The 24,521-nt window shown below is 44.9% G+C and overlaps 1 protein-coding gene across 1 annotated transcript in view; it reads left to right on the plus strand.

Moving 5' to 3' along the window:
* Positions 1 to 24,521, plus strand: part of KREMEN1 (kringle containing transmembrane protein 1) — a 363,157-nt gene that overhangs the window by 266,836 nt on the left and 71,800 nt on the right. The window contains exon 5 of the mRNA XM_086943299.1: positions 3,257 to 3,410. Coding sequence (XP_086799425.1) covers positions 3,257 to 3,410 — 154 coding nt within the window. The remainder of the gene's footprint in view (positions 1 to 3,256; positions 3,411 to 24,521) is intronic.

Below are 24,521 nucleotides of genomic sequence, written 5' to 3' on the forward strand. Positions count from 1 at the left end.
TTACAATCCATGCTCAAATGCAAGTCTCAGAGAGAGAGGTCGATCTGCGTGTTTAGAGCCCAACTCTCAAACACGTTCTACCCAGATCCGAGCAATCAAGCAAATCTGGCATTATCCAAGAAAAACTGAAGCCCACTCTGTTCAACATTTCTTTTCTCATCAATAAACTAGTGGGACTTCTTACCTGTCTCCACCTATCCCCAAATTAGGGACACAGCTCCCCGGACTATAGCTCAACTTTAGCCGAAGATCAGACCTGAAAACTTTGTTTGAGACCCCTCATCATCCCATGTCGTTAAAATCCTATTGCATGGGAAGGGGGGTCGCTATACTCAAGAATGGAATCTTAATAGACTCTTTTTTGCCAAGAATTGTCACTGAACTGCAAAACGAAAAAAATGATTTTCACACATTCGTTGGTGATGTTTAGTATTAGGCCGTGTGTTTTGCATTCAAGTAGCCCAAACTATTTGAATGTCAAGCTATACTGTTCAGTCGTGGAATGGTCTTCTTCTTTACATCAATGTTAAGCACAATTTTGGGAGGCATTAGTAGAAGAAATGAGACACCCTTATCTTCCCTCTCAAGATGGAGTGCTGGACACTCCCCGACTGTACACATAAAATGAGGATCTTGCTTTGACTGAGCCTTGAGTGGCCACACAAGGTTATCGCCTATTGGGACTGGACCTCCGTATTACGGACTGACGTGCAGGGATCACACATTAAAGGTCCCAGCATGCCATTGGGGTAGAGGGCTGGGTTACAGGAAGTTGGGTTGTAGTACATGTTGAATATGGGTCATGATTATCAGTGGGTAATCTCCTAGGACCACATGAATTGCATTTTACATTGGATAACTCTGTTCCTCTCATTTTGTTATTGCTATATGCTATAAGTTGCATTGTATGGGGTAGTTGCTGCAGAAGAGAGGAGCAACTGATATAACTGCGGAGAGTTTTCTGCTGATGTATGATAACCAAATGTGCTTGCAACATGTACCTTGCTTTATTACAAAGTGCCATAAAATATTTTTTGAAAATCAATGGTATGCAAAACGTGTTGACCTTTCCTAAAGTTTTAACATTTGCTCGCTCGTTTCTGAAGCCTGTAAAAGCGGGTAAATTGCTTTTGATATTTCTTCTTTGAGTTCTCTTTTTCATTTGTATGATGTCTATTTGTGTTCTATTATTGTTGCCGCTAATTAAATTTGTTAAATCTTAAAAAACAATTAAATACAGTACAGTATAATACACATATCATATTTGCTGGCCGTCCCTGTCAGATGTTTGGTAGGTAGTATTTGCCTAGCAGGCTGCTTTGCTCAGGTTTGGTAGAAAGAACTTGAGTGCTAATTTGTTTGTTCCAGGGTTGGTGAGAATTATTTGCCTGACAGATTGCTTGCTCCTTTTTTGGATCAAACAACCTGCCAACGAAGTAAACAGAAGGAAGTACTTTGTTGGCAGGCTGTTTGCTTCAAGTTTGGAAGGAAGTTTTTGCATGATTGGTTGTTTGCTCCTGGATTGATAGGAAGTACTTGGTTGGAAGGTTGTTCGTTCCAGAATTGGTAGAAAGTACTCAGCGGACAAGTTGTTAATCCACGTTTGGTACGAAATACTTGTGTGACAGGGTGGGTGCTTGCTCCAAGATTAGTGGAAAGGGGCGACCACTCGGTCCCCCCGAACGTATGGTGGAGTACCCCGATCCCCCCGGGAAGCCATCTTGGGCGGGAGGCGAGTCTCGGCTGGTATGCCCAAAGCGGCGTAGCCGGGGCGCGCTTTTTCCCGCCCAAGAGTGGGTTGTCCTAGACACTGAAGCCGCCAGCCACGCCCCCGGAGGCGGGCGGAGGCGGGTTTACGCCCGCCCGAAGAAGGATAAGAGGAGCGACGAGCCATGGAAGCATCCTCTTGTTCCTGTGCTCTGAAGCTGCACCTCCCCGCTGCACGTGAGCTCGAGACGGAACGAAGAGCCAATTTTGACCCACCCACCAGCCCCTGAGGACAGCAAGTTGTTTTTTGAAATAAAGTTATATGACGTGATAATTCTTTTCTTTCAGGTCGTTCTGAGTTAAGTTATGATTCAGTATGCAATAAAGTGGATATTTCGTTTAATCTGTTTTTATCGAATAAAGTATTTGCACCTAAGTTGGTCAGTAATGTTTAGCAGTTCATACTTGGAATAATTTTGTCCTTTTTCTTTAGTCTCTCTAGTTTAGTTTGTCGTATTTATTATTTGGTCGGGCGGTAAGGTCATGATCGGTGAGCAGTAATTGGAAGATCCCTATGGGGGGGGCGTCACCCATTACGGATGGGAGCGCCCGGGGGGAGGTGGCCATTGGCCCCTCAATGAGGAGGCGGTCCCTTCTAAGGAGGGGACGCCGAAAGGAACGGGAAGGCGGTCAAGGCCCCTCCCTGGATAGGAGGGGCTACGGGCCCCTCCTGGGAATTTCCCGGGGCCAGGACATCTGCGACGGCAGATGTGGTAAGTTGTGTGGGGTGAGGAGGGGGGTCTACGCTACCTTCTAGACACCTCACACGAGTCCTCGGACGACCAATAAGATGGCGTCGAGTTAATTGGGGCCCCTGTCAAGAAAAGGGAAATTGGAAGTTGGCACAGAGGTACAGTCCTCTGTGCGCCCGCCCCTCACAAGTAAGGGCGGAGTTCTGGTTTAGGGATCTGACACCGGTTACGACCTTGCCGTTGGCCCTTAACGTTAGGATGTACAATTTCAATTTAAAATGCATTTGTAGGATGTTAGTATCGGCTAGGAGAACCTTTGTATTAGAAATGTGTTAAGGTCAGCCAAAACATCGTAATGTGGAAATGAAATTGTACATGATATGAAACTGTTATTTTAATGTTTTACTTTTGTTTCATATTTTAATAAATACGGCCGGGGGGGGTAACTCCCTCCCGCCTTCCAAAAGTTCAGAAACGTTTCCTTATTCCCATTCTTGGGGATTGTGTTGAGAGGGGGTGGCGGGTATCTCAGCCATATAGAAAGTGCATGTCTGTCAGGCTGTTTGACCCACGTTTGGTAGAAAGTATTTGCATGACAGGCAGTGTATTTCAGTAGGAAATACTTGCCAACCAGATTCTTTGGCCAAGTTTGAAAGGAAGCATGTGTGTGCCAGGACCTTTGCTTCAGGATTAGTAGGAGTTCCTCTGAGGCAGGATATTTGTTCAAGGGTTCATATGAGGTACCTATTATTAGTGTCTGCGCTCAAACTTCCTGATGCCTCTTTCTTTCATTGCAGATGGCTGGGATGGAGTCGGGTTATGCCTGCTTTTGTGGGAATGACCCAGAGTACTGGAAGTACGATGAGGCAGTCAGCACGGAGTGCAACAGTGTCTGCTTCGGGGACCACACCCAGCCCTGCGGTGGAGATGGGCGTGTCATTCTGTTTGACAGTAAGTATGCCACCATGTCTTGTGAGAAAGGTAGTACTGTTGATGTAGTGAGTAGGTCACACCTTGTTATGTATAAGAGTTGTCATTCTATGTGACAGTGAAGAAATGACATTGTATTGTAATTGCATTTATATAGCGCTTACTACCCCTGACGAGGTGTCAAAGTGCTTTTTCGGCGAGTAACGCGCTACTCGCATCCTTTTTGTTGTAAGTCGTTCATCTAACCCACCCCTGACTGTAATGTCACTCTGGGAGCTGCAAAACTTATATTTCCTTCTCAGTCTCATAGTGATCCCTTTGAAAAGCTGTAACCATATGACTCCCTTTCTTGTGAGAATCAGTTCTGCCTGTGTCGAAAACAGCATATTATTCCCACTCGTGTTGAGGAGATAAGACTGTGTGACACCCTGTCATCCCAGATGTTGTGGTAGATGTTTACTTTATCTGATAGTGAGCATGTTATAATATATCCTGTGTGGAGGATGTTGGTGTCACTTCCAGTGGCAAATAGCCTGTTATATTTCTATTTCGGGCAATAAAAATCCTTGCAATGCTGTGTCAGTCATACCTCCTGTTGATAACGAAATGTCACTCTTTGTCACAGTAAATATCTTACACATTGTGCCCGGGGCGGAGGGGGGGGGGGGGGGTTCGGGGGCTTACTCTGTCTTATCAGTGAGCATGATGCACACTCTGTCTTGCGAAGTAATGCATGATCCAGTATGGTAGTGAGGAAACCCCACTCCGCACTGTCCCCGTGCATAGTAATGGGTTTGTTGCACGCTATTTGAGGGATATATTACTCTTTGTGATAGTGTGAGCTTGTTGCACTCTGTTGTGCTACTGGCTTGAAGAATGACAACAAGGCCATTTTCTTTTATGACGGTATACAGGCAAAGTAGCAGTACAATTTTTTGGGTCTATGTCATCACTTGTTTTTTTAACCTTATTATTAAGCCCTGTGCAAACTTTCATGTTGGTATCACATTTTGCACGATTCTAACGCTAAGCTTCCTCACCAGTTCCGTTGCAAGGCAAACATGTGCTTATTTCTCCATCCAGTAAGGCCAGCTACAAGGCATGTGACACTCATACAGTTAACCCCTCCCGTACTGAGGTTCCGTGACAATTGTAAGTGGTGTTTTCGACTCGCACGAATATGGTCGAGTCTGGTATCTATGAACCGCAAATGACGAGTTTAGTAAGTATGCGCAGTTTCGCTGTGCTAACTTAAACCGTTCGTTTGTTATGTGGGTTTCTCATCTGTACCCACGGGTTCCATCTTAGATACGGCATCCATTTTGTCTCTTGCCCTCAAGTAGCCAGCGAACGGACGCTGTCCGCTTCGCGACCCTGGGACTCCCAAGATATTTGCGGAAGACACATGTTCTTTGAAAGTGTCTTTATGACAAGGGGGTTGCGGCTGTAAGGCAGATGGCGCCGCTCGAGGCTCATCTTGCCGCACGGACTTATTGTCTCAGCCGTGCATCTCATTAGGCACGTCCCTTTGATGCCTGTATCTCGTGTCTCTCGATACCTCCCCTTTTACACCCTTTCCGATCTCCCCACTGTCTCCGTCTTCCTCTGCACCTGTCTTCGTTCCTATTTCGATCTACTTTACTACTGATTGGAATTTGCTAATGGTGGGAAGATGGGTTTTTACAGTTGGGAACCGCCAAATGTTTCCGCACTTATGTTCCGGACCTTGTGAGTTTCAAAGTGACCAAAGCGACCCCTCTGGGAGCTAAATGTGGGAACCGGGTTGTAAACTTTTGTGTTCAATGTTATCCTATGGGTAAAAACTGTATAAAAGGAGCGATCCACAGAACCAATTTGAAGCAGTCTCCCCGAACTACACTCGATGTACTTCCTGTGACTTCTGTGTTCCCTGCAGCAAATAAACCTTGAATCTTTGACGCCGAAGGAAGTGTCCCGTGTCTCTGTGACTTGTACGCCGGAGCAGGTTACCCACGAAGGTTTCAGGTGTTGTGCCCTGGCACCGCTGGGTCCAAAAGAACCCAGTCCTTCAGTTGGCGCCCAACGTGGGGCTGCATCAGTGGTACCGGTCCGAGCCCGACGATCGTGAGGAACTTCGTGTGAAATCTCCGAGGGAAGGTGCACCCCGCTTCATCGATCCTGTTGTCGAAATAAGTGGCCCGAAGACTTTTCCCGCGAAGATTCCCGCCTCCTGACGGCTGCGACGGACTGCTGCCCTGACTGTAGACCTGTTTTGGCGCCTGGCGTAGACCTTGGTATAGCGAGACGATTGACGGGCCTTCCTGGTGACGCCATCGATCTTTGAGTTAAGTATTTGTGGGTCGCTCCCAGAGTTCTTGGTTGTTGACACTTTAGCGAGTGTTTTTGTTGTAAACGCTGTGTGAGTGTTTTTGTCGGTGACACTTTGCTAGCGTACTTTGTTGTTGTATTTGTTTGACGACTGCAGCCGCCAAAGACCGAGGGTTTTGTTCTTTGCTGGGACTTGGTAAATCCCGTAACCCTTGAAGTTTGTGAAACTCGGCTAGTGTGCAAGATGCCTGGTCGCAGTACTTTGTTCAGTTGTTTTAGACCTTGTGGTGCGGATTCCCTGCTGGAGGACTCATGTCCGATACCTCCGGTTGGAACTCCTACTTATGACTTATATAGCAAACATGGGCTAGGCCCGATTGCTTTTAACGATTATTGGGTTAAATATACAAAGAAAGACGGCGATCTTCGTTGGCCACCTCACGGTAGCTTCGAAGCGTCGATCTTAGATAACTTGGAAATTAAGTTGTTCGAACGTAAATCTAGGCCGGCCATGTTTGATGCCTTTCGGTTGTGGCGCAAAGAAGCCCGACAGAAAGAAATCAGACAGAATAAACGTAGTCAGCGAGATAATGTTGCTACTATAGTGAAGAAAGCTGAGCAGTTTCAGCGTGATAAGGAGGATAAGGATAAGGAAGTGTTTGAGAGACTACAGCGTATGTCCATAGATAAATGCTATCCCGCTTTGCCTACGGAGTCAGATAAGAAGGAAGAGGCAGTTGAGGATCCTTTAATGTCCTATCTTATGAAGTCGCCACCTCCGTACGTACAGGGTACCGCAGCTCCTGTGGTCCCTGCCGTACCTGTTCTTCCACCTATTATTCCTCCACCAGTTCCTCAACCTGCACCCGCTCTTCCGACTGTTCCTGCTCCTTTGTCTGTTTCTATTCCTACTGCTCCTCCGCTTCCACATACTCCTGCTCCCGCTACTGCTCCTGTGCTATTAACCCCTGTTGTTGCTACTGTCTCTACTCCTTCTCTTGTTAGTCCTGTGTCTTACTCTTCTCCCTCTACTCGTAATCGTAATTCTCCCCTTGCGACAAACTTCTTTCAGTCGCTCGGACCTGTTTTTGGGTCTGCTGGATCTGATGGTCCGCAGAGACGTAGTCAGCTTCCTGGTAACAGAGAACGTGTTGCGCTATATAATATGGCGATGGGTTGGATGGTAAACCCTCTTAGAAATCCACCTCGTGTTGTCCTCGAAACGTTTAATCAATTCAACATACCAACTCAGAGATATGTGTTTGACGAAATGTGCAAGTTCCTTCATGATCAGATAGTGGCCGATGCGCCTGACGAGGTGCTGACCGCCCTGTCCGAACTTCGGCTTCAGTTCGCAACTGGACTGATAGTAGACACTAATGTCCGACGTGCTATTGAGCGGTTGCTATCTCTTCGTCCCGCTCCTATTCCTCATGCATTGTTTGTTGAGGATATTGAAAGACAAGACGAGTCTGGCCAATATCCTATGCGTGAAGTTCCGCCGGTTTGGATACCAGCTGATAATACTAATGCTGCCCAGCCAGTAGCGGCACATTTCCAGAGAGTGTGGATACACCTCCCATGGAAACGATCGGAAGTGCTTCAGGTGAAACAATCTTTGCCCGATCCTCGTAAAAATCCTACTGGGTATTATAAGGAATTATCGCAGCTCGTAGATGCTACGGTAATGAATCTTGCCGATATCGACATGTTGTTTGGCAACGTCGTACCGCAACCGGTATGGGCTAAGATTCGTCACCAAGATCACACAAATGAATTAGGTGGTGATTGGGCTGCCATTACAGCGGCAGATGCTGGACAAGTGGCTGCTACTAAGCCCGATCAATTGATTACTGCTCTTCCTCAGCGGATAATAACGTTAATGAAGACTCTTATGCCAGCTATGAGAGTAAATTGGGACAAACTGTCCGCTTGCAAACAGAAGAAAGACGAAAGTGTTTCAGACTTCTTTACGAGGTTCGAAGAAGCATTTATTGATCATAGTGGACAGGATATGGGTACTGAGGGTGGACAGAGGTTGTTTGTGGATAAATTCGTGTCAAATTTGTTGCCCGATTTGAGCAATAAATTAAAGAATTCAGAGAGTGCATGGGCCGTTTCTACCTCAGCTCAGATATTGGCTACGGCACAATATTACGAGAATAGAGAGAAAGAAGAAAATGACCGTGCTGATAAAAAGACGAAAGAGTTAAAAACTAAAGTGTTGTTACAACAAGCGTATCCGCCGCGTTCTAATCAGAATGCGTCTCAGCAGAATAGATCACAGTCGCAACCGAATCGATCGCAGTCGCGTAATGATTCCTCTTTCCAAAGATCCTCGTTAGGGTATAATCAATGTGCTTATTGTAGACAGGAGGGACACATTAAATTCAATTGTCCTGCTTTAAACGAACGTAATAGTGGTAATTCATCCAAAGGAGGCCGTGGTGGTTCACAGCACGCATCACGTGGTAGAGGTCGTGGTGCTCAGAATGATCGTTCTGACAATTCATCAAATTCTAATAACTGTTTCGATCAACGTGGATCATCGCAAGGACGATCTGCGCAGTACAATGTAGACGATTATTACGTCGATCAGGGAACTGACGACAGTAATTACTAGGACAGCCAAAGACAGGGAGAGGGAGTGGTATCAGTTCCGGTTGATCAGAGAGGGCCTTACGTCGCAGTTGCTACATCGGGCGTCGTTGAGCCTTTTCTGTTGGACACTGGTGCAGCGAAAAGTTCTATCATGCATTCGAAACTCCCTGGCGCACCTTTGTCTGGCTTAACAAATGTATCCGTTGGATTCTCTGGCGCCCCCGTTAGCAATCCAGTTTCGCGCCCTTTGCCCCTTAAAATTGGGCCACGTGAGCTCGAAGCTCCGTTGATTTTGACTACTGGTTGTGGCGAAAATCTTTTGGGTCTGGATTTGCTTAAACGTTTGTATGCAACTTTGTATTGTTCCCCTACGGGTGTAAAACTTACGTTAGGTGAGAGGGTAGTCTCTCCCATGTATTTGTCTCTCGATAAGCTTCCACCGGAATTGAATTCTCTTCCTGCGTCTTTGTGGGCGACGGGTCCAAATGATGTGGGCCTACTTGATATCTCCCCTTATGTTGTTCAGTTGAAATCCAATGTGCGATTGCCACGTATTCCCCAATACCGTATCTCCCTTGATGGTGAACGAGCTTTGTTAGCGATCATCTATGACTTGATCGAGAAAGATGTTATTGAAGAAACTCGGGGAAACGTGTGTAATAGCCCTGTACTGCCCATTCTTAAACGTACTGATCCTACCAAACCGCCTGTTTATCGTTTTGTTATCGATTTACGGGAGGTAAATAAAATTGTGGTTCCTCAATTCCCTGTTGTGCCTGACATCACGGCGCTACTGACTCTGATTCCAGCTACTGCTTCATGGTTCTCGGTGATTGATTTGAAAAATGCATTTTTCAGCATCCCGATTGCCGAAGAGAGCAGGGACCTTTTCGGTTTCTCTCTTGGTGGACGTAGCTTCCGGTTCAAACGCGCTCCCCAGGGCTACTGTGAAAGTCCATCGATTTACAGTCAAGCTTTGAAGGGTCAACTGGATGCGTTTCGGTTGCCGGTTGGTGCGGCTTTAATCCAATACGTCGACGACCTATTGGTGGCTGCCGATACTCTGGACATTTGCAAAATTGCTACAGTGTCGTTGCTGCAACATCTCTGTGAGTTGAATCACAAGGTGTCACCTTCTAAACTCCAATATTGTTGTCAAGAAGTAACCTATCTAGGTCACTTATTGTCAAAGGAGGGAAGGAGATTGACCCCAGAGAGAATTGCAGCGATTGCGCGAATGGCTGTGCCACAAACCCAAAGAGATGTGCGTGCCTTTCTAGGTATCACGTCGTACTGCAGGCAGTGGATTCCTAATTTTTCATTGCTAGCGAAACCATTGGTGGCTCTTACGTGCAAGGATGTTTCAACTCCTTTACCATGGACGGAAGAATGTCAGAAAAGTTTTTCTGAATTACGTGATTCATTGTGTTCGGCTCCTGTGTTAGGTACCCCTGATTACAGCAAGCCGTTCACGTTATATGTTCACGAGAGGGAAGGTTGTGCTTTGAGTGTCTTAACGCAACCTTTTGGTGGTAAGCAACGTCCATGTGCATATTTTTCCTCGACCTTAGACCCGGTAGCTAGAGCATTGCCGAGTTGTTTGAGAGCAACTGCGGCAGCTGCGGTCTCCATCCGACAATCAGCAGGATTGGTCATGGATAATATGCTTACGGTGATGGTTCCGCATGCAGTCGATACTCTTTTGAATCGAACGAAAACTCAGCACTTGACGAGTGCGAGGTTGTCTGGGTACGAATTGACGCTCTTGGCAAGCCACATTCAGATAAAACGTTGTAATGTCCTAAATCCGGCAACTTTGTTACCAATTAGTGCAGAGTCAGATGAAGTAGCAGAACATGACTGTTACTTGCGGACAGAAGAGGAAACAAAAGGTCGAGTGGACCTTAAAAACACCCCATTGGAAGACCCGGATGGCACTCTGTATGTGGATGGGTCATGTTTTAAGTTGTCGAATGGCGATGTGACTACTGCTTATGCTGTCGTAACATTGAATACTGTTGTTGAGACTGCAAGATTGAATCAGAATTCTGCCCAAGCTGCAGAGCTGATTGCTCTCACTAGAGCATGTGTGCTAGCAAAAGGGAAACGTGTGAATGTGTACACCGATAGCCAGTACGCTTTCGGTGTAGCGCATAGTTTTGGACGATTGTGGCGAGAGCGTGGTTTCTTAACGTCGCATGGCACGAAAATACAGCATGGCCAGCTTGTGAACGATCTTTTGGATGCATTGACTTTGCCTGCACAAGTTGCAATTGTTAAGTGTAGTGCGCATCGTAAAGTAACGGATGATGTTGGTCGTGGTAATGCGTTTGCAGATGAGATTGCTAAGGAGACTGCCCGGAACCTTAGCACTCGAATGTATGTGACGAGTTCGGTTAGATGGCCTACAGAATCAAGTATGTGTGAAGATACTGTTGAGAGTGTGAAAGCAATTCAGAATGAGGCCACCGACACTGAAAAGACGAAGTGGAAAGAAAGTACGGGAAAGTTGGATGTGAATGGTTGCTGGATTGATTTGTCGGATCAGAAAAGATGGATGTTGCCTGATGCGTATGTACTGGCCGTTGTGACAATGGCACATGGGTTAGCACATATTAGCGCGAAAGGCATTTGCAAGTTGCTGGCTGATGTGTGGAAGAATGATGGCATTACAAAGTGTGCTGAACGTCTGGTGAAGAATTGTATGGTGTGTATAATGTACAATCCTGGCAAAGGAACCCCAACTCCCCCTGGCAGTTTTGCTCCTCCTTCGTATCCCTTTGAGGTGATCCAATTGGACTTCATCCATATGGAGCGATGCAATAACCTGAAATATGTTTTGGTTGTGGTTTGCGCATTCTCCCGATGGATCGAGGCCTACCCCCTCAAAGACAATACTGCTTTGTCTACTGCGAAAATCCTACTGAAGGAATACTTTCCTCGGTATGGAATGCCTAGAGTCGTGTGGTCAGATAACGGAAGTGAGTTTGTTGGAAGTGTGATGAAGAGTGTGTGTAAGGGCCTTGGAATTAATCAAAAATTCCATAGTGCCAATCATCCCCAGTCAGCTGGATTGGTTGAGGGGTACAATGGCACCCTTAAACTAAAACTAGCGAAGATTCAGGCTACGACTGGACTTTCGTGGCCTGATGCTTTGCCTCTAGCACTACTGTCAACTAGGGCGACTGTACACTCCCGAATAGGGCTTAGTCCCTATGAGATAGTGTTCGGCCGTCCTGCGAATGTGTGGGGGGTTCCTAGACCAGGAATATTCTCTGATCTTGAGTATCCGATGTTGGTTGACTACTTACATGACTTGACTGCTAAACTGAGGTTAATTCATCAACAGGTTTACGACGCCTTGCCGACGCAGACGGAGGGTCCAGGCCACCAGCTCCAGCCCGGGGACTGGGTGGTTACTCGTAACTTCTCACGCAAAAACAATCTGGACCCCCGATTCACCGGACCTTACCAGGTACTCCTGGCCACGAGGACTGCCGTTCGTCTTGAGGGGCGGAAAAATTGGGTACATGCTACCCATTGTAAGCGAGTCCCTATTCCCTTGCCGGCAGACCCGTGGGTAAGGAAAGGCATTGCGTCAACAGAAACAGAAACATTGCCGGCGTTTGTACCTTTTAGCGACGCACAGCTTGTTGAAGAACCCTCAGCGCAGCAGAAAGCCACTGTTGGAACATTGTCAGCAAAAGACTCAAGACCAAAGCAATCAACTGATCAGCAGGACGCTGTCTCCTCAACGGATCCTTTGTTCGACGAGCAGACACGTCCCGGGAAACATCGATATTCTTTGCGATCTCACACTAAGGACAAATAAAATTTTCTTGCTTTGCTGAAATTGACAACTGCAATATCCTCGTTTCCCATGATCAATTTTGAACATTCGTATCATTGAAATTTTTTTGTACATATATCAAGCTTTTTCCTTGTATCTTTTTCCTTCCACAGCTGAGAAATATTGTGCTAATATATATACATATTGTGTATTGAGGGCCGTAGGGCCGCGCGCGTACTTCCTTCTGGACAGTAGGTCTTGACGCTAGGTTAAAGGCCGTCGGTTCCTAGGAACTCCTGGGGATTGACTATTGCTGCACAGAACGAAGTGCGTCAAGAAACGTTGCGGACGGTCGTAGGGAATGGCATTTTCGAAGCTGAATGATTTGGAAGGAGCTCAGGCATACAGATTCAAGCTGCAGCAACTCAGTCGTACCAAATGTTTCATATTTCAATTGTTTGTGTTGTTTCTGACTGCTTCTGCATTTTTGACGGGTGGGGTGTATTATACTATGTCCTACTTCTTACCTGCTACACCTACTCCTACTCCTTACCCTAACCTTACTTCTACTGCTTCTCCTCATTCCTTTCATATGTTACCGGAACACGAGCAGGCTAGACGTGTAGAATTCCGCAACAATTCCTTTATTCAGCTCCTCCATCAGCATCAGTTAGTGGTTAACACTACTAATTGTTGGGTGTGTGGGTTGATGCCACATACTGCGGGTAAGGGAATTCCATATCTGGTATTACCGTTTAGTTCCCAAGGGTCAGCTCGAGCATTCCAAACAATGTTTCGAAGCACACTGGGTTTCCACCCCATTCAAGAACAACGTTCCCCCAGCTCTGGTCCTACCTCGTATCAGAGGCTGCTATCGATGGCAATAGAGGATATGGAAGATGAGATCCATGATCCTTTTCTTATCCCTAAAGAAGAGGTACAAGCCTATAGGGTCCTAAGTAGAGGGGAATATAGTATGTTCACTAGTGAAAAGCAGCTTAAAAGCTCGCCTCCAATATGGGTCGTACCCCACACAGGTAATCTTTGTCTTGTGGGTCGTGGTTCGCAAGCCCCACTTGGAGCAAGTGCTTGCACTGAAAGTTACGTTCTGCCAATGTTCTCGTCCCCTGTGTTTCTGGCTGCCAAGGGTACCTACTTTATCTGTTATGATCGAGCATACACATGGTTGCCCGCAGACTTCATGGGCTCATGTTTTATTGCAAATTTGTTGCCTCCGACGTTCACTGTAGATGCCGATTATCATAAGACTAGAGTTGTACGAGGCATAATTAGCGAAGAGGATACTGCCGGTCAAGAGGCAGGAGACTTTTTCAAGGGTTTCCTCCCGTTTTGGGGACCTATGGTTAATAGTAGGAACCTGAGACAGTTGACTCGAGTGGTAGAATCGACAGCTAATATTACTGCCAGTGCCCTTGGTAATATCACCACAGAACTTCAGGCGGAGAGACTTATGACGTTACAAAACCGTATGGTTTTAGATGTCGTCTTAGCAGATCGCGGTGGGGTATGTAAGGTGATCCATTCGAGCTGCTGCATTTTCATTCCAGATAATGCTCCTACTGTCTATCAAGCCATCTCGAAGTTGCATAAGATCTCCGAATCCATACACGTGGATGTAGGGGATTGGACGCTACTTGGATGGTTTTGGGGCCTGATGTCGACTTGGGGTTGGAAGATTCTGATGATCATCGGGGTTGTGGTAGTGTTCCTGTTCACGTGTTGCCTTTGCGTGCAGTGTGGTCCTGCCTTATGTGGCCTCTGTGCTACGACGTGTATGAGACAACCATCTGTTACCAAGGGGACTCGATTGGACAGAGCTATGCTACAACGACATCTTGATGGTCTGATGAATATCGAATATGATTTCGACTAGTGCTTGCCTACATGAGGGCAAAAGGAGCGTCTGAGGTTCCGTGACAATTGTAAGTGGTGTTTTCGACTCGCACGAATATGGTCGAGTCTGGTATCTATGAACCGCAAATGACGAGTTTAGTAAGTATGCGCAGTTTCGCTGTGCTAACTTAAACCGTTCGTTTGTTATGTGGGTTTCTCATCTGTACCCACGGGTTCCATCTTAGATACGGCATCCATTTTGTCTCTTGCCCTCAAGTAGCCAGCGAACGGACGCTGTCCGCTTCGCGACCCTGGGACTCCCAAGATATTTGCGGAAGACACATGTTCTTTGAAAGTGTCTTTATGACAAGGGGGTTGCGGCTGTAAGGCAGATGGCGCCGCTCGAGGCTCATCTTGCCGCACGGACTTATTGTCTCAGCCGTGCATCTCATTAGGCACGTCCCTTTGATGCCTGTATCTCGTGTCTCTCGATACCTCCCCTTTTACACCCTTTCCGATCTCCCCACTGTCTCCGTCTTCCTCTGCACCTGTCTTCGTTCCTATTTCGATCTACTTTACTACTGATTGGAATTTGCTAATGGTGGGAAGATGGGTTTTTACAGTTGGGAACCGCCAAATGTTTCCGCACTTATGTTCCGGACCTTGTGAGTTTCAAAGTGACCAAAGCGACCCCTCTGGGAGCTAAATGTGGGAACCGGGTTGTAAACTTTTGTGTTCAATGTTATCCTATGGGTAAAAACTGTATAAAAGGAGCGATCCACAGAACCAATTTGAAGCAGTCTCCCCGAACTACACTCGATGTACTTCCTGTGACTTCTGTGTTCCCTGCAGCAAATAAACCTTGAATCTTTGACGCCGAAGGAAGTGTCCCGTGTCTCTGTGACTTGTACGCCGGAGCAGGTTACCCACGAAGGTTTCAGGTGTTGTGCCCTGGCACCGCTGGGTCCAAAAGAACCCAGTCCTTCAGTACTCATGACGAGCTCAGCTCGTCATGAGGTACGGTCGCGCTGTGCTGATGACGAGCTGAGCTCGTCATGACACACGCGGCACTCACACGCGGGGCTAATTGCCCCGCTGTGCTGAGCGTTCTGAAAAACAGGCATGGTCATGACGAGCTCAGCTCGCCATGAGCACAGCGCCACCGTGCAGCGTGACGAGCTGAGCTCGTCACAAGCACCGTGGCACGGCGCACGGCCCACTTCCCCCAGCGCCACAGGGGAATTAGCCCCGCGGCGAAGGGTTTAAAGGGGCAAAGTGGCTTTCTGCCTGGCTACAAGAAGTCTTCTACATTTCAAGGGCACTCCAGCTGGTTACCAGCACTCTTGTGAAACTTTGAGAAATAGGTACTCGGCCTGTCAGTGAATGGGTGAATGGGGACCTGCAAATGGTAGATGTTCCAAGCCACATTCTCTGTTAGATTTAAGTACTGGAGCTGAGATGCGACATGAGGTGTGTGACCAAGGAATCAGACACTGATCTATTTGACAGTTTTAAATAAAATCATTCCTACCCATAACTGATAGTGGGAATTTAAAATGGAATTAAACTTTCCAGTTCAACTTCGCTTGCTTGACTGAACAAAGATCCTGGCATAGGAAAGAGGAAAAGAGGACTGTTGTTTTTCATCCAATGGGCTGCTTCTTGCGGAAGGTGGAGCTGCCTGTAATCCAATCTATTCTCGCTGCCAGAGAAAGCATCGTTTTATGAGGCAGAAAGATGAGGAAACTAGTTACAGTTGCCTGCATAAAAGTAATTCTTCTGAATTCGGCTAAAGCATATTAACTCACAAGCAAGGACAATGGATGATGTTTGGGGTACTGACCTCGTCAGAGTGAAAGTGGATGACCTAAGTATATGCAGTACCTCCTGATGAAAAGAATAACCATCACATGTAGGTGCTCTGCAGCATAACTATTCACCTAGTCGTAAAACAGGAAGGCTCAGTCATTTCCTGTACAGGAGGTCAAGTGTGTATCCCACTTACAGTGCTCCAACATTCTCCTTCAGAACTGTGTTCAAGAGAACCAGCAAAATACTCTCAGTTTTGTAAACACAAAAAAAGACAATTTTGGCCGAAACACGTAGGTGATGGTACAAGGAAATAAATACATAAATCAAAAAAATCAATCACTGGAATGTATTTGTGGTGTAAAAAAATGAATATATATATATATATATATATATATATATATATATATATATATATATATATATATATATATATATATATATATATGTATATATATATATATATATATATATATATATATATATATAATAACAAGGTACATATATATGTGAAGTTAAATATATAGTTAAAGTTTGCTTACTCGTAGAAACCTACCTTCACAAAATTTTGTCCTCAAGATTCTTGATACAATATTTTGTTCACACCATATTTTTCCTCTGATATTTTGTGCAAGCACCCTGACGACACCAATAGACCCAGGGCCTCCATGTCCAGGCTACCATGTCCTGAAGCTCCAAAGTCAGATGCAGTACACAAGAGTCTGTAGCACACAGCGCTTCTACATTGCCAAAAGTCTTCAGCGCATGGCGGTATCAAGTCAACCGCATACAGCACTACTAACAAACTGTGAGTCTGCAGCACCCACAACTTCTATAAAAGTATGACCCTGGAGCACTGCCATCAAGCCATGACCCTGCCGCTCACAGCACCAGAAGCAAGTCATGAGCCTGCTATGAAATCCTGTGTCTACAACCAGTGCTTGAAGTGGAAAATAGAAGTGCAGGTACTCTGTACCTGCTTGTTTCTGAGAAGTGCCGGTACTCTCCAATTGAAAGTATTACGTTTTTCTTGAAAAGTACAGTTACTCTCCCTCTCAAAGTAAGAAAGTGCCGGTACTCAGTACCATACAGTACCGGACTATTTAAAGTACTACTTACAACACAAAACGCTACTATCAAATATTGAGCCCACAGCCCTGCTGACAAGACAAAAGCATGCTGCAGCCTCACCACTATATACCCGTGATCGTGCAGCACACAGCATTAGTACCAGTTAAGAGCCTGGGGCCTCATTTATGAGGCTGTGCGTCACTTTTACGCCGCCGGTGCGTCACTTTTTGTGACGCACCAGTGGCGTAAAAAATGAGCCTTGTTGCGCCATATTTACAAAGTGACGCATCTAGGTAGATGCGTCACTTTGTAAACCCCTGCGCCACATTATACCTGCGCCAGGTACAATGTGTGCAAGGGGGGGCGTATTGGAGCAAGGAAGGGTCATAAAAGTGACGCTGTGAAATCTATGAGATTTCACTGCGTCACTTTTAGGACGCCGTTGCGTCAAAATCTTGCGCCTGCCTCACAGCAGACGTAAAACTGGCGCAGGCCCTCTCACATGGGGCTTGTCTCATGTGAAAGGACGCATTGCTGGAGTTGCGTCACTTATGTGACACACTCCAGAAATGCTTCACTTTTGCGCTTACAGATAAGTCAGAAATACTGCCGTATCTGTAACTCCTTGCGACATGTTGCGTCATACATTAAATATGACGCATCTGGAATGTCACATGGAGTGCGCACTGAGAAGTGACGCATCGCTGCTTTCACGCAGCGATGCGTCTTTTCTCATAAATGAGGCCCCTGGTCTAAAAAGCACTAATATTAAATGGTGACCCGGAAGCACACAACACTGCTACAAAGACTGGGTCCTGCAGCTCACAGGACTCTGCATTACAGAGCACTGCTGTCAGGCCATGATCTAAATCACAAGGCACAGTTATCCTGCAAAGAACATAAAGCACACAGCACTATCACATCACTACTATCAGATTAGGAGCCTGCAAAACACGGTGTTGCAATAGTCCTTAGCCTGCAGCACACTGCACAGCTAGCAAGCAGTACGTGGGCCTGCAGCACAAAGAGCAAGCATCGAAATATGAATATACAGCATATAGTTCTATTAATTCGCGAGCCTACGGCACACATTATGACTAGTGTGGCTGGCACCAGATCACACAGTGGGTCAGCGGCACACCACGACTGATTTCAAGCCACATGCAGTTGGCCCCTTTGCCCTGCATCAGATGACACGCTGGGGAGCGCGAGCAATGCATGGCATGGAATGTCCAGGCGACAGTAAATCTTGCCTGGGTGCCACTGATGCTGTGCCAACGAATGTCACCTAGCCCTGGTGGTTTAGTATAATCCACAGACACCTGCTGCGGCAAAGCTCAGAGACGGCTGCCCGTGGGCCCTCACGGCGGACACATACCAGCCCTCACATTAAAGGGTATTTAAACAAAGCAAGCTCATATTGTGGGCCGGGGCGCCAACCCTCCATGTACAATGACAACACAGATTGGAACTTGCCACATTTGCTGGGGGGCTCATTATAAGTGAGTTCTGCCAGGATAAGCGAACTCTCGCTGTGAGATTCTCCGCTTGAGCAAGCACTGATGTAAACAATCCACGCTTCAAACTCATGCTGCAGAAAGAAAGGAAATGGAGAGACTCTTAACGTGGCATCAGACGGGGTGGTAGGGCCACTGATGCCAACTTTGACCGCAAAAGATAAATAAAATAAAATAATGCACGAGTCAAAATCTCCAGCTGAGAAGTTTTCCTTCTTCTGCCCTATCTCAGTCTTGTCTCTTTAAAAAGAAGAAACATGTAAACATAGTTAAGCATGTGTTCAATAGATTGAAAATGCTCGTCTCCTTTTAGGTTCTCCCTTCCTCGGGCAACCAGGCAGACAGGCCAAACCCTTTTGCCCTTAGACTTCTGTGCATAAAGAGGGCAAAAATGAGCAAACATATGTGTACAGCCCTTGGCTAGAGGCTGTGTTGAATTTAAGCTGCCTGTTCTTAAAACTGGTCAGGGTGCTGAAGCCGTGTCCGGGAAACTCTCCATTCGAGCAGGCGACGAAGGCCTGTCAGCGCGCTTCCTCCGGAGAGCGTCGGCTCCAGTTGCTGGAATGCGCCACAAAGGAGGACTATTGGCACTTAGGAGACAGGGTTGACACCGCCTTTCCTCTGGCTAAAAAGCTCGCTAGAGAGTCAGTGCAGTGACACTAAAGCTAATTTATGGGTACCATGCTCATTCGACTTCTCCCTCATCTTCCTATTGCCCCCCCCCCCACCCCATCCTTAGATGTTCCCTTCGTCATTATCTGCTCCAAGCACTCTTTTCCTAGCGGACTGTGCTACTGATATTTCATATGGCATGTATATAGTGCCAAACCCCAAGTCGATTCTTCCCTCAGTATGAAAGAAGCTTCATGATCAAAAGCTTGTGGAGTTAGATTTCTAGATATGCTATTTCATGAAAATTGGTGCAATACTCAGTTATATTCTGTTGTCTCATTGACAATGACTAGAAGTGAGACTGCTCTCCGAGGTGTGAGGATTACACACAACGACTGATAGCTGAGGTTATCTTGCGTGCACCATTATTCTAATGAGAGTCCAATACGACCCCTGACCTATACTGTATAATTCTATCTCTAACACGCGACCCCTCTGCTTAGGTGTAGTGCCATATTAATTGCTATATCTGTGTTTACAATTATTAGCTACTGTTATTCACAATATCATGCCTGTAGTTCATGTATAAACAATGGGGACTAGTCACAAAATTAACTTAAACGTGTAAGTAATTTACATGTGTAATTTATTCTTACACTTTTGAGGAACTTTACTGTTTTGGACGGTATACACCTGTTACAACGCAACTTTTACGACTACCTACTGTTACAACGCGACCATTACAACGCATACCATTACAACGCATTGCGCTGGGGGGCGCTCTAGGATAGGGAATAAGTATAATTTACTATCCAACACCTTCCCTAGTGTCCACGGGGACTGGAGTTAGAATAGTAAATTATACTTACCACTATCCAGCACCTCAAAGCGCTATGCGTTGTAATGGTATGCGTTGTAATGGTCGCGTTGTAACAGTAGGTAGTCGTAATGGTATGCGTTGTAACATGGTACATCCGTTTTGGACTACTCACAAAATCTGAGTGTAAGTCACAGAAAAGGGTAGACTTACAGGTCTCCACCCCGAGAAAGGGGGTGAAGCCAAACTTACAATAATAATCCATATTTGTAAAGCTCGACCATATCACTCTTTAAGGTTTCAAGGAGCTAGGGGCTGTCGGGGAAATTAAGCGAGCTATTGCACAGAGTCACATGGTGCTGAACTAAGCTTCAGCCAGCGATCGAACCGTGAGTCCTGTGCTCTGGAGTCAGCCACTCTAACGGCTGCACCACACAAGAGAAAGGTACTACGAAAAAAAGATAGTAGTGAGCCAGCACCACACATGGCCAACCACTGGTTCTGCAATACCTCTCCATCAAAAATAATGAAGACAGGGACTTAAATTTGAACCTCACATGAAATAATGTTAAATTAAGAAATTTTTCTAAAATAGTTAAAAATATAAATAATCACAATTTGATGTTAAACATTATATTAAAGTACTACATATTATTTGCTTAAAATGTATTTTAACAGTTTTATAATAAATATACACACACACACACATATATATATTACCTACTGGCGAACACCAGTAGGTAGTTATAGTTAAGACCTAGTTGCCATAGGAAAGCCTTTTTGGACTTGACTATATCTTTGGCGTACTTTGACCAATCTTCATGAAATTGTTCCAAAAAAGTGTCAATGTGGGTTCTAATGTTATGGAAAGTTTCTGGGTGATCCGTGCAGTGGGGACCGAGAATTTGGGGCGCGAAGAAGGTTGCGTTTGTATTGTTAAGTCCCATAGGAACCTTAACCCACACCTACAGCCCGAATCGCTGAACTGACTCACGCCAAATTTGGCAGGGAGGTAGATATTGGTTCATGGAAGTGCCTTTTGCTTATTTGGTGTAAATCCATTCAGTAGTTGCAGAGAAATATAAGTTTAAACTTATACTGATATCTGGCTGCGGAATATTTCGCTGCGGTTTTACGATGAATCGTGAATGCATGCACCAGCAGGAATGCTTCGATTGGCTAGACGCAACCGGAACAGAAAGTTGCAGCCACGATTTTATCTATCAGGAACGGTTCCCAGGCTGAAAATTTCTGAAAAAGCTAACATAAAGGGTCAGAGTGGAGGGGTACTCTGACCATATGTTTGAGAAATGGGGGTGTTAGTGACACAAGTTATGTGTCTAAAATTGTTTTTATTCACGGCCAATATTTGCTGTGATGCCACAACTGCCAGCACGGCTCCATGTGCACCATTGCTGGACATCGCGACTATCAAGGTCGTCATGAATATTAGTGAAAATATAAAAAAAATATATCAGTGAATCATTAATACGCATTGTTATAGAGATATTGAGATTTTGACAACAGTTTTTATAGAATTGTTTATATAGTGAGTTATCTCCTGTGATGGTTAGAATTAATTATATAGTTATCATTTTTTAATGTGTTGGTGGCCATTGAATGTCTGCTTATGTTTTTCATTTTGGCGACATGTCCAAGGGATAACGATTACCGACGTCATTGCCGTCTCCGGAGTCACTTCGAAAACGGAAAATAAGTTTTATAGATGGTTGTTCTTGAAATGCACTAGAAAAACATGACTTTGAAGTTTACTGTAATAAACCCATAGTGTTTAAAATACGGTATCATGTGTGCATATATGTGTTTTCACTTTATGGAAAAGGCGTGATTGGCGTGGTTAAGGCTGACATTGCGATGTCCCGAAAACGGAAATTAGGTCTGAAAGATGGTTTTTAAAGAAACTTAGTACAAAAACATGAGTTTAAACATGCTTTGAAAGGAGTATGTATATAGTAATATGTATAGAGCAATGGATCATTTTACATATTATTTTATATATTATAGGTGATGTAGGTGGTCATTGAATTTCTGCTTTTTTTCCTGTTTTCGCGACATATTCGCAGAGATCGCAACATCATCATGAAGATCACCAAAAAGTAAAGAAAAAAACCCTTTAGAAAAAAATTTCACAAAATTTCAGGTACTAGGCTGGCTCTGACAAGAGCTGGTGTGTTGGTTGTGTGTATATGACAGCTACACATAAGACCGGATGCACAATTTCAGGTTACTTAAAAAACATCCTCTTGCCTTCATCTGTAAAGTGCACTCCATCATTTTTATAAATTCCATGCATGTCAAAGCGAATATGTAATAGATATAGCCCATGCAATGGTCTCTGAGGAATGCAGAAACAATTTTATTAACATGTTTCCTGGCTTAGTCAATCTGTGGACAGAAGTGATTTGACCACTTACATTTCTGTCAGGGATATATAAGAGTACACCAAGACAGTGTGAGGGAAAGTGGCATCAGTTCTGCAAAGGTTTCTTTCATTAGGATTTCCAGCTCTACCCCAGTCAATGTGCCTAGGTCATTGCCACCACGGTGCACTACCATGAGGTGAGGAGCTTGGGAATCCACAATGGATTTAACCAAAGCCAGCTACTGATGAAACTTTAACCCTCTCTGGCCAAACCAAGTAATCTGCACATTTGACAAACCCAAATCCCTGTTAATACCTCTCTTTTTCGCAGCCTCCTCTTTAGCCCAATAGGTACAATAGGTATTTTGAAGTGAAGGAGCAATAGTAGTCAGTAGAAGGATGGAGCTGAATGAGGTACAGTTAAATTGACGGTGTTTCATTGGATGCTGTCAGGGTGAAAGAGAATAAAATTAGGTATTTTGTTGGATGCCTCAGGAAGAAGTCTTATTATTGACTATTGTTTAAAAAAAGAAATGTAATACAGACATTGATATGCTTTTGAATCTGTGGAGTAAACCACACATGCTGTATCTGATGTTTCACTCATCCAAAACCAGAGAAATTCAGCAGTTAATTTTAGGAGAGCTAGCTATAACTCGTGCCTCTGCGATGCACCTTGTTATATATATTTAACACTCACAAACATTTTAAAAACACTCACAGTCACTTGATGTCATCAGTGATATCACTGACCATTTCATGAGTGGTGTAATATGTGAGGTCATAAGGAGTGCATTGCGGGGGCGCGAGTTATAGTTAGCTCAGCTAACTATAACTGCTGACTTTCTCTAGGTATGTACAAGTGAAATGTCAGCCTAACTATAACGTCCCTGTAACCTTTGTGTTTTTCAGTGAATTTCTATTATATTAAAATACCCTTGGTGCATGCTTCCTGAAACCACAGCCAAAACTTAAAGCAGATGAGAGGAACACTGAGCCAAAAGGGGCAGCTTACAAGAAAACACAGTTTTATAAATATAAATCCTTGACTGGAGTACCACATCGGCGGCCCAGTATATACCATCAGAGGTTTTGGGGGAAGACGCTATCAATTGAAGTATCTTTAAGAGTCTGAAACCATCAGACAGGTTTCAATATTCTCAAGATCACTTTTCCCTATTTTCAAAGGAACAGGAAAGTAGCAGGCACTCTGACAGATACTCTGAGAAGAGAAGTGGAGAAGTGAGAACTGATTATCGCAGAACAGAAGGAACCTCTAGAGAAAGGGCTGGGGTCAATGAGCAGTCCCACCATTGGAACTCAAACCAGATTGGTAAAAGAAATTAAAAGCGTTGCAATCTGAAAATCTGAAAGCTCCCTTTATGAAGAAAATGTATTAGCTACAAAAACACAACAAAAGAGAAATGTCTCCGAAAAGGAGAGTGCTCCTGTTGAAAGTTCCTGTTGAAAGGCATATGGACAGAACTGCTCATGGACAGCACTGCCAAGATAACCATATTCCACGAGAATCTCTAGCCGTTTTTGGCCATGCCAGCAACTGATATGTATATTCAAGTTGAGACCCCATATGGTCATCTACTGTCTCTTGAACAAATATACAATATGGAGTTTCTGATAGAGGGCAATATGTTAGATATGTTGTTAGTGCAATATTTTGGTTGTATTTATTGAGGACATTTAACATAATCTTAATCAAGGATAACTGGCCTCCTGACTTTGTGTATGAGGGCTCCTTGCGAAGAGGAGGTGATATATGATTCATTTTCCCAGTAATGCTGATACAATTATTAGAAATATACACATAGTGCAATGGGCTTGAGCAAGCCCCTTGCACTACGTGTGAACCAAATGAAGTGGGACAGAGATTCAACTTGAAATGTATTTCTTTTCAGAAGCTAACCGCAGACTTAAACCCAGCATTCCTTGAAGCCAAAAGCTAAACGCAACATGAAGGCCATTTTCATAGAACTCTAGCATCAGGAAGTGATAGCACTGTGTCAATCTACAATAAAAGCTCTTCTTTTCCTGTGATTAAGCCGATAGGAGAGCTAGCTATAACTCGTGCCTCTGCGAAGCACCTTGTTATATATATTTAACACTCATAAACATTTTAAAAACACTCACAGTCACTTGATGTCATCAGTGATATCACTGACCATTTCATGAGTGATGTAATATGTGAGGTCATAAGGAGTGCATTGCGGGGGCGCGAGTTATAGTTAGCTCAGCTAACTATAACTGCTGACTTTCTCTAGGTATGTACGAGTGAAATGTCAGCCTAACTATAACGTCCCTGTAACCTTTGTGTTTTTCAGTGAATTTCTATTGTATTAAAATACCCTTGGTGCAT

This window comes from Lissotriton vulgaris, chromosome 11 (genome assembly GCF_964263255.1).
Source record: "Lissotriton vulgaris chromosome 11, aLisVul1.2, whole genome shotgun sequence".
Taxonomy (NCBI): domain Eukaryota; kingdom Metazoa; phylum Chordata; class Amphibia; order Caudata; family Salamandridae; genus Lissotriton; species Lissotriton vulgaris.